Source organism: Styela clava, chromosome 8 (assembly GCF_964204865.1).
Source record: "Styela clava chromosome 8, kaStyClav1.hap1.2, whole genome shotgun sequence".
NCBI lineage: Eukaryota > Metazoa > Chordata > Ascidiacea > Stolidobranchia > Styelidae > Styela > Styela clava.
Genome location: NC_135257.1, coordinates 5,736,301 through 5,747,927, shown reverse-complemented (window position 1 = coordinate 5,747,927; position 11,627 = coordinate 5,736,301). Strand labels below are relative to the sequence as shown.

Sequence of the window (11,627 nt, the reverse complement as noted above, 5' to 3'; positions counted from 1 at the left end):
TTATAGGAGTCAGGCGACGATTAAAAACGCCTCATTGTCCATTGTAAATCGCGAAATTTCGTGTGTCTATACTCTAGCTATAGCATACTATAGCAGACATGATGTTCAGTCGGCGTTGGAATCCATAGCGTCGATGAAATTGAAATACAGTCAATTGTGCCTGCTGAGAAAGTGGCGTATTCGCGGCGAAGGAATTTCAGTAGCCTTTCGTAAGGAATTTCGAGGCGAGGAATATGTATTTTTGATTTACTAATATATTTCATGTGTATTTTTATTGCCCTAAATTAAATTGTAATTTATGTGAATTTATATCAGATCTTTTCTAGCGGCGAAAACGAATTCGCAAGATCTAAAAAAAAGGATCAAAGCTAAATATAATCGGGCAGTTCATCTCATGTTTTCATGTTCACAGATTACCTTGGTAATTTAGACTTTAGAGTAGTAAAGTTTTTCTTTTGCCGCAGGAAGAAACAATTGCAAGTTACGTTGAACACAATTAAATTACTATAGAAAGACATTTTAGATTCTCATAATTGTCAGGGAATTGAGGAAAGTCGGCTTCAAAAGTGGGGTCTTTTAACGAGCGCGTAATCGCGACGACTGTTTCAGAAGGGATTGGATTTTAACCCTGTGTCTAAATCTTAGCTGCGCCCCTAATCAGAGCGATTTTTTATATTTTGAGTTGACGTATCTTATTCAGGATGGTCTTTATATTCCTCAGAGTGTTCTGTGCACAAGGCACATACGATTGGAGAAATCATCTTGAAAGCTTTTTGTGATCGATGATTTCATCTCCCCACTCCGAACTATTTTCCCAACTCTATCACCTCAATACCCCCCCCCCCCCGCATACATTTCCCCCCTCCCACACCACTCTTTTCCCACCGAGCCCCACTCTCTTATTTTTCACGCCGAACTGAAGCCCAATACAGAGGCGAAGACGGGGTATAAAAAAGAAAGAGAGAGAGAGAGAGAGAGAGACTTCGCGTCTAAATTTCGAGCTATTTATATTTCACCTGACGAATTTTTAATATCAGATGTATTGGGGGTAAATCTTGTAACCTTGTTTGATAAAGGGGTAAATTATTCAAAAAAGGTTAAGAACCACTGATCTACAGTCAAAAAGATGTATTCAATCATACGAAACGTTTCTGGGCCATATAAGAATGACACTAACGAGACGTACGATCTTTGAAGATAGGTCAACTCAGTCAGGCACGTGAAAACGATTCCGATCAAATTATTTGCCATGAAGGTTACATATGGTATGAATTCGATCACTCTTGCCAAATTTAGAGCCAAAAAGTATGAAAGAACTGCTTATGCATGAGTTTAGCACTGTCCTGTTCTTAACTTCAATTAAATAGTGACAAGGTACACACGCGCTTTAAACGTATGATTCGCATGGTATTCACAAATAGCCTACCCACGAGGCAAAATATTTTGTAAGACCGTGACGATATATCATTTTGGATGATTTCATCCCGGATAAAAAATTATTACTATTACGAGATTTCATAGCCGTGTCATTTGACAGGTTTTACCACCGCAAAATTAAGATTAGACAGACAGCAGAGCAATTCCCAAATACACGGACACGGATGTTGAAATACTAATCACAGTACCGGTAGATCATTCTACTTGCGCTGAAATCTTAATATGATCAACCGAAATTTCAAATCGAAACGCAAATTAAGTTCCATCGCAGCAGCAATTCACATCGGTACGGGTATAGGATCCCATGCCGAGCAGTGATCACCAGCTTTGTCGGGGAGATTTCGAACTAATCTGACCGCAATCACGACACGCACTGCCACGTGAAAGCGCAATATGCATAAAAATTAAAAAAAAAAGTGGGCGATTCAGCGAGCTCCATATAGAACTCATGGAAAATTCGAATCAAAATAGCTTTCCAGTGGCTTCGACAATCTTTAAGTACTTGATCGATTAGTCTATTATAAGCGGAGAAAGCGATTTTTTCAAACAACAAATGTCACCTCAACAACAACAACAACAATTTCGTGTCCTATAACTATAGATTGTAATGCGTCGACTGCAATATGTTGGAATTACGCAATATCAAAGACCTAATTGCCAATTATATTTCTTATTATACTATCGATCATGATTTGTAACAAATGTCTGGTGCAGGAATATTTTATAAGCTCGATTCGATAGACATTAAAGCCCCTTCCATATGTTGAAATGATAGTCGCGAGAATCATGTCTATAAAAAAAATAAAATTAATTTTATACTATACTTGGCTAGAAAACCCCTGTTGGATTACTTAATAATACAACGCGAAAGAGTCATTATGTAATTGAAAACAAGTGTTTCTTAAAATGATATGAATATTTAAAAGATAGTAATTATTACCATCCATTGTGTTCGAGTTCAAATTAAAACGCAAAAATTCCCAAGATAATATATTGATCAATAATTAACATCGGATTTAAGCAAACATATAATCTACTCGTTTGAAGAATATATACAGGTTACCACATTGCGTTTTAAACTGTTAGCTGTCACAGAAAATTGGTAAATTGGTGTCCCAGTTGATTAATTCATATATCGCGAACCATCATTAAAATTACATTTACAGTGAACAAACGACTTTCCAGAAGACTAACATCATAAGTTGTTCACGTGTCATGAGAAAAGTGAGTTTTTATTACAGTAATAAATCATAATTAACATTAAAACATGTTAAAAAATAAAAAAAAAGCATTAAACAGAGTTAGGAATATTATATCATCGAAATAAAATGACCTGGAAATCACCACAAATATATAATATGTAACACTTCTTAAGCATGCGAGTCACTTAATGACAAGAACAATGTAATCGCTCCTAGAAATACTATTAACGTAATTTATATTTAGATTATTATTGATTAATCAAATATCAATTATTTCCAACTCTTCTCGAAAAGATTTCGATGCTACCATCCCGTTTTTTTGTTAATTATTTTTATTGCATATTCAAAATCGGAATGGAACGATTGGCACTTTTTTATTCTATCTGTGAAGATAATAAGATAACCAACATTAAGTGCAGGAGCTTATTTTTCACATTTTTGTTACCGATATTAAAGACACAAAAAACATGTAGTACATACGTTTCGCAATTTCAAGGTTAACCTTCATTACATGCTGATTAAGAGGCGCTCCAGAAGTGTGTACTAATGTACTGATATGGAGGTAACTAATTTTGATCGCCTACTTCACATCAATTTATATAAAGGGACTGAAACCTTCGGACAGGGGGTATATTTACTTAGCTAACAAAAACAGTTTTCGAACTCGTAATAGAACTAAAATAAGGGAAATCGGAATAAAATTATGGCCTAACCCTAACCTGGTACACACACTACGGGAGTACCGAATAAAATGTCCCGTATTAGAAAGAGTCTGGACAAATATTCCAAACGTTCGAATTATTTGCAATGTTATTATAATCGTAAAAACAATCAAATATTAAAGTTTAAACCTAGATAATAAAGTTCATTCAGTTTGAATTTACAGAAATAGTTTACAGGATTATTTACATGGAAAAATACTTTTTCTTTTCCACTATTGTACCGCCCACTATTGTACCGTCAGGTTTTGACATTTAGCATTCTTGATTCCCTTTTTTCTAAAATGAGCCTTGCAATCTGTTGCAAAATTGACTACTTTCCGAAATTTCCATTCAAGCTATACAGCCGGAATTCCGGCATATTGACCGGAAGTCGTCGGGAAAGAATCTTGACTGCCTCGTGATTTGCCTGCATAGATTTAGATCAAATTGATGAAGTTATGTATATTTGTGAATTTATTGCTAGTAATTTGGCAATTGTTCATAGATGTTATCCCGACTAATGCGAATTAATTCACATTGTGATATATACATATGTAATTTTGAGAGACATTATTAACGAGTTTTTATTTGAATGTCTTACTTTTTGAAAGATCTTCTTGAGCTTCCTGAGTTGCCCGTCTCACACTGTAGTTGGTTGACGGCTGCACTTTCTGAAATATCAACATAATGTGTTACAAAAACTGCATAAAATGGCTCTACTATTCTTTTTAAAATATTTGGCCGCAATCTTTTCTGAAAAAAGTGAAAATGTGTCATCTCAGTATTTAAAAAAGTTTAAATGGAACGAAAAAATACTGAAATTAAATTTCAAAGATTTCAAAAAAAAAATAACAGTAAGAAGATATTCAAGACAAATTATACTGACATCGACAATATATTATATTATTAATGATACTGAGTTTTTTTTCTTTAAAAGTGACAAACATGAAGAAATTGACACTAATGTGATATATAACGTGCAATGCAGCACCGTGTCCAACGGATTATATAAAGAGTTTGTCAAAGATATATAATTCGCCGATAAAGGTTGGGATAGCAGCATATTATATTTCTAAAATACGATATTTATGGTCCTTTAATGTGGAAAACCCTATTAGCATCGATTTGAAATTTAATGACTTGTGATAAAAGCCTTCTATTCTTATTCTTATAAATTGAACACATTTCAACTATCGTCATTAGGACTAAATAATGATTCCGCCTACTGCGTTACAATAATATAAAATTATTTGTAACAAAAAATTTACAATAAAAACTAATAGTAATGTCAAAATTCAATTTCCTTAATTATTATTCATTATGTTGTCATTTTTGCACCAGGTCACGCGTCTGAATAAAATCAATACTATATTGTCGTAAAAGTCTAACACGAAATGAAATAAATATAAGTTTGTATCAGTAAAATTTTAACTGATTTTAAAATGGCGACTATTGGTTGTGAATAGTTTATTATTTATTAAAGAAATATTCATCAATCTATTCGCGGTGATCACAAATGCCATTGTAGACGAAGGATTGCTTTAAGTACCAAATTTAAAGAATTGGATATGGGACCATGATTTGAAAAAGAACTAATAACTCTGTTTTTGTTGTTTATTGTGTTTAAATCTCAAGTAATTTGAAGCAACTGGTATTATTTGAGGTAATTTTACAGTGAGAATCTCTGTTTCACGTACAATGCTCTCTATCTAGTATAGTTGGCATGGCACCAAGCAAAGATATAACATATAATTGATAAAAAAAAAGCTGTCTGGTGCACTAAGGTTAGGATGATTTTCCAATTCTATTTGAGCATTGCAATTTATCATATGGTTTACAAACACACGTGTGGGCGAGACAGTTTCGGTATTCCTATAATGAAAAATTGGCTGATTTAATCATTTTTGATAACAAAATGAACTATTAGGTGTTGCAATTGATGCAAAATTATTAATAGTTATTAATCGTTTTTTTTACAAAGCATGGAAAGGTGGATTTGATTTACATGAATGTGATCAATAGGTATCTGTCAACATATTACTGCATATCCAAAACAAATTTGTCACATCAAGATCCTATATTTGTATATTGTCACATCAATTATTTGTACGAAGCAATTGCATATATTTCAAAGTTATACTAAATTTGGAAAGGGGTATGTCTGACTGGAATTATGACTTGTATAGCCAGAGCTTTCTCACTTTTCATTTCAATTCAACCACCAGACCAACCAGATTACCAATTTTATTGGCGTAATGTGGTAGCTATAACGCCTCTCAATTATATTCCTAACATTGTGGAAAATTTTAATGTCTCGGTACTGCTCAATTATCAGACAATATTAAAATACCATTGTTCTGATTAAACCTAAAAATACATTTAATTCAACGCAAAGTAAATATTGAGTAGCCACGCTTTTTATTGTTTACAATACCTCTCACTTCATTGTATCTTTAGTAACTTATATTATGATGACTAAATTTTCCACAAGGTTATATACAAACTAATATATTAATTGATATATAACTTTATCGAGCAAAATATAAGTGATAGGCCGTGTTTAGTATTTTTTTTCTAAAATGTCATCAAGCCGTTGAGACCAGTTCAATTTGTGTTCTCAGCTCCCATTGTGTCGCCACTAAATCATTATGACAGTAAATCAGCATAATTAATGATGAAGTGTACTGTTGCCTACTAGAGTTTTTCACTTATTTGAAAGGATACTAAGAAGTTAATAATGAATGAAAATGCTGTTTGGACGATATAGCAATGAATAGATTCCCATTATTTTTATTTTTTTAACTGAAGACTTTGTTAACTCACCACAAGTACAGTAGAACATAACTGCTCTGTGTTGTCGATGAGAAATCCCCATATAAAAAGTAACAAAATAATGCAGAATACAACACAACCAAGGGAATGGAAAACTTTGTGAGCAACCACGAACTGAAAAACAGAAATTTATATATTTTTTATATAAATAATGCATTGCATATCAATTCCATATGCAAAATCAACTATGGTAAATAAACGAAACAATTAACATGACAAATAGACAAATAGACAAAAAAATAAGTAGAAGAATATTCAAAACTATTTTTTTTGCTATTTGAACAAAATTAACACCAAAGTCATAATAGTAGCATGAAATTTGTCCTAAAATTTCAATTTTGTTTAGCGGAATGCAAGGTTAACATTATATCTTACCAATTTGAATTTAGAAGTTGCTGCCATCGCCTCCAGGCAGATGGCTATGGCACACACCAACGTCCCGACTAACGTCGTCACTAGACTTGTATGTTTCTGCATAAAGCAATATAAATGTTTAAATTAATATCGTTTTTACAGCAGGTGCCAAATATCGTGCGTAATTAGTTTGCTCGCAAGGCTTCCAAACATACGAGTCATGTCTGGTTTGTGTGCATCCTTCTCAAATAGAACAATTAATTATGATGCGACAAAAATGTCGTAACAAAAAAAAATTGAAAAATATTTTTATCGTACTTTATTGAAATGACTGATAATAAATACTGGGCTTTGTTTGGCGATAATGTCGCAAATATTCCCAAACATTTTTGCAAGGACTCGAATACGTTTTACGAATATAAAATTGGAAATTGAAAATGGTAATAGCCCATTTGAAAATAAATGAATCGTGACTCAAAACGAACTTTGCAAAGATGTCTTATTTCGAGTATAGGTATACTATGCGATAAATATAATAGTCGTGTTGCATGTGAATTAATGCAGAAGATCCACAAAAATTTGTGCCGAAATGATGTTTAGTTTATCCAGACTTTAAATAATATTGGAAATTATAGATTATTGTGAAGACGAATGATGCAAATATCCTATTATACGTCGTTTTGCATACTAGAATACAGTTTACATGTCGATCGTGGTACAAATTTGGATGCAGCTATTTTGATCTACGTATCTCGTTTTGATATTACAATTTTAGTGAATTTCGCTTCGTTTGGTATGCGATGCAAGTCAATTTTTGCCTATACGCACTAATTAAAATCTTCAGTGGTTGCCTCACCATATGATGAATTGAAGACAAGATTGTTAACCCCATTTCTCAATACAGGCTATGGGAAAATAGGACCCTGCTAAGAAGAATTATTTGTGACGACTGTTCACAGCATCACCGCAGTGGGTAAGTTAAGTAACCGCTGGTCGGTCGGATACCTCTTCTTTCACTGTCATGCGTATGAAAATATTGATTCGATATTGCCAGAGCCAAGTTCGTTCATTTGAAATAAATATGCAAATCCTACCCTATCTGATTTGCGTGTAAGAAATAAAAATAATGCGTGAGATTTATATAACAATATTCACAAGTTACAACAGTATAATAAATAAATAACTCACTGAAAGTTTGCTGGGATTTTTTGCTTTACATAACGCAAATCCTGAAGCTATCACCACCTAAATAAGTGTAAATGTAAAATTAACATCACACAAAAAGATAGCATTTGTTTCCAATTACAAAAACCTGTATGAAATATTTTGCACTCCTACCTGTAGGCATTCGCGAACCATTTACGAAAACATCAGAAACTATTTTCACTGAACTATTCTCGTTGACATCAAATTTATATATTCAATCATAGTTAGTACAACCTGCCATATGGGTTAATAGATTTAACGACAAATCACAATAAACTTGTGAATTTTATAGGGGTGCTGTATTGAAGTTTTGCATGCTGTGAGATTAGTTTTCTCCCTGTGTGGCATACCAGATAATATTACAAAATTAAAGATATTTTTTACTAGTTGTTGACTGAATTTCAGTTATTTGTATTGAAACGCACGTAAAATATTACTGGTTTATACTTACTATAATACTGCCCCATAGGTTTGCACTGACATTTGTCCACGTATTACATTCACAATCCCAATTAACAGTGTTGCAATGAAGACTGTACGTACAAACAGTATAAAGAGCCAAACCAATGAAAGCGGCAAACAATGCGAAAACGATCTGAGCAACCTAGAAATAAGTTGTATATATTCAAAAAGATTGTTATAGATTAGAATATAAGGTTCTTTAATTTGCAATCAACCGCAGATGCAACTACTTAATACAAAATTCATATTGATTCTTTGAGTACGTCATTGTAAAGGACGTTATTGAGACCATGAATTATGAATTTCAGTGTAAGTAATAGGTATTTTAATTTATACGTTCCCCCCGCCCCTTTGGGGATACGGTATAAATTTGCTGCCCTATTTTTCAACTTTAAATTTGCGGCTATTATTTTACGGAAACCATAATCTGGAAGGGAAGGCGTTGATGTTGGCATGGTTAGGTGTCAAATATACTATTAGATTCGAGTCGATTAATGTTCTGATATAAAATATATGATTCTGTTATGAAACAAATTTGGTATTAGAGTAATTGTGTAAAGCCTTCTTTATTTCAGAAACTATTTGATAATCGTGGTAGAATCAAACCGCTTAGGAATCCTCTTGCGCTATATCGGATTGCAGGCGTATTTTGTTCGCTTTTCGTGTAATATTTCATCACTGTTAGTGATGTCAGTCTATCTTGTCGATTAAGAGCTTATGTTGCTCTTATTGAGCAATTGGTTTTTAAAAAACAAAAAATATAGCTTTTCAAACGCGTATACTCCATACAGTATACTGAGACGGTCTACGATACGTTCTGGGTCTTCGAGTTGCTTTTTCACTCAATGTGATAATGAAATATAGTTAATATATATCATAATACACATACGAGAATCCTGACGTAAAGTCCGTTACTTTTCGGTGGTGGTTCCTGCAGACGACTTCGTCTGTGACCGTTAGAATGTGTATGAATTCCATTCATGATTTGACGTAAAATATAAACAATTTTCTATGACTAAGATCAAAGCTTGAAATAAATAGGTATGTTCATAAATTATTGATGTTCGAAAGAAGTAAAGTGGCCCGACCAAAATCAATTCTTGTGGGATAACCATCGATCGTCCTTAATTGGCATCATTGTATAAGTTACATAACTGAGACTGAAAAATTGCTGGCAACGGTCGGGTATTTTTACTATATTTAACTTAGTACAATGTCAGAAATCCCCATTGTTTTTGGGTATCAAACCTCAAATAGTGATCAGGTTCACTTATACAGGCCTGACTAGAAAATATACGCTCTAACCCGATCTGGAACCGGAAAGAAGTCACTTTTGTGGCCTGAATTGACAATATTCAACAATTTTCGTTGCTCTCTCGCAGTAAACACTTGGGAATTGCTATCGTGAGGCATCCAAACAATTATAAATCCTTTAGCTATTGTATATGACATGCCCAACGAAATACTATAATGGAAAGGAAGAATAAATACAATAGATATATATACACTAAATATAAACAACTATCAAATGTCTAAAATCCTAATCCTGCTCAAATGTACGATTTTCTCCGACTAAGAACCTGGCTGGTAATATTAGCCTACCGTAGTCTACTCGAAAAAGCCTGAGTAACCACGCGTAACAAACACAGTCAAGTTTATTTAGTTCATACTATTAGGACAAGAACAGATTTATAATGTGAAAATCCAGATATGAATAACATCGTTTATCTATGACGACATAAAGTTATCCTTCTTAGGAAGATTATGACAAGAAAGAATGTTGTGACGATAAATCGTTCGCCGAATAAAATCACGTGCAACTTTTCTCAGACTCGAGGGCTAACCAAGCTCAGAAGATATGACTAACACAATTCTTGCGAAATTACTCAAATTTTAACATATTACCCGCTATACATCTATCCTATCTGCTTGACCCGAAATATTGTATCAAAAATGAGTACATACGTCCGTGTCCGAACGATAACGCAGAGGAAACTTTTGGCAAAACATAAACCCCAATCAATCGTTAAAACGTCTAGATTACCATTGCAAAACGGATAAGATTGAATAAAAAATAAATTCTGAATACAGATTTAAACGCACCACAGCTAAAATCCAAATCATACAACAGCAACAAAGTTAGTCTATTAGCGTTTTATCCAGATCCATTTAGAGAAAAGTATGAAATTCTACCATATTAAGCCTAACTTTATACCCAGCTGATGCTTATTTCGCAAAATTTTTGATCTTAGAAATCCATTGATCCCGTATCATATCACAGTTGATTGCTGACGTAGCAAACGTTGATTTGTTGTGTTTAACTCAGCTATGTAAATAGTCTGCGTGATCTGTCGCTCAAATCGTGTCTAATTTAAAGAAATATTCCAGTAATATTTAATTATAACTGATAGATACATGAGCCACACACGGAGCTTATCAATAACCCTTAGATGGCACGGGTTTAATACGCGACTCTTATATTCAGAATATATATTGATTGAATTGCAATTATACTGGTCGTTCCCAATAGAGTTCGTGCAGATACGCTGTCACGTTATTTCTATGAAAAGCCAAATAAACTTTGAAACTAACATTTTATAGCCACGCCAATTTAAGGTCACAAATTATTAATTATGTCTCATTCCGAATCCCACATTCCAGCAAAAACTATATTGATTAGTCTTGAAATTCGGCCAGCAACTTAAATCTTGTTTCAAACTTGTATCGAGCATAAATGAGCAATCATATTTTATTCAGCCATTGCAATTAATGTATTTCCCTTGCCTAATAGAAGTACTACTATGGTTTCCTAATCACATATCGCCAACAAAACAGACACAATTTATAATGATTATTGAAATTTACTGCAATTTACATTTAATTGCACCTAGTTTTGTGAAAATTGATTTCTCATGATTTACATTATTATTTTTTTATTGTGCAAGTTCTAAAAACGGGCGTTAAATAACAATACGATTCTTGACGGCGTTCGCCACAGTTATAAGCCAGTTTAAAATTATAAGCGTATTTTTCATGTATTCGTACTTTACGTAAGCAACTAAGAACAATCACAACCTTTGAAAGGCAGGTAAAAACTATTTTCCGTTAGAATATCATTGTTTGAGTACGAAAACTCTTGATTAGGATGAAATAAAAAATCAAACTCATGTGGGTTAATTTAATTCATGTTACCACTTCACTTTCTATTTTAATTCATTTAGTCAGGTGAGTATTGTCATTGTCATAGTGCAAAAAACTGTTAAGTTCTGAACTCCCTAATTCTAACGGAAACGACAGGTATAAATTAGAAAATATGAATGATAACACAAACACATAAGCTCTGGAATAAGGCAAAGTTCTCACCAAAGCATGCAGGTAAAATTTGGATATTTCTAGTTGAAACAGTTTTGCTCTGAACTCCGAATCTTTTACA

The 11,627-nt window shown here is 33.2% G+C and overlaps 1 protein-coding gene across 1 annotated transcript; it reads right to left on the bottom strand.

Moving 5' to 3' along the window:
• Nucleotides 1-2,329: 2,329 nt before the first annotated feature.
• LOC120345853 (uncharacterized) lies at nucleotides 2,330-9,831 on the bottom strand. The gene is made up of 7 exons (XM_039415425.2): nucleotides 9,084-9,831; nucleotides 8,184-8,336; nucleotides 7,715-7,771; nucleotides 6,548-6,643; nucleotides 6,164-6,286; nucleotides 3,942-4,011; nucleotides 2,330-3,767 (listed from the first exon to the last, which is right to left on the bottom strand). Exons 1-7 carry the CDS (start codon nucleotides 9,174-9,176, stop codon nucleotides 3,697-3,699), a joined length of 663 nt encoding a protein of 220 aa, XP_039271359.2. The 5' UTR covers nucleotides 9,177-9,831; the 3' UTR covers nucleotides 2,330-3,696.
• Between the last annotated feature and the right edge of the window lie 1,796 nt (nucleotides 9,832-11,627).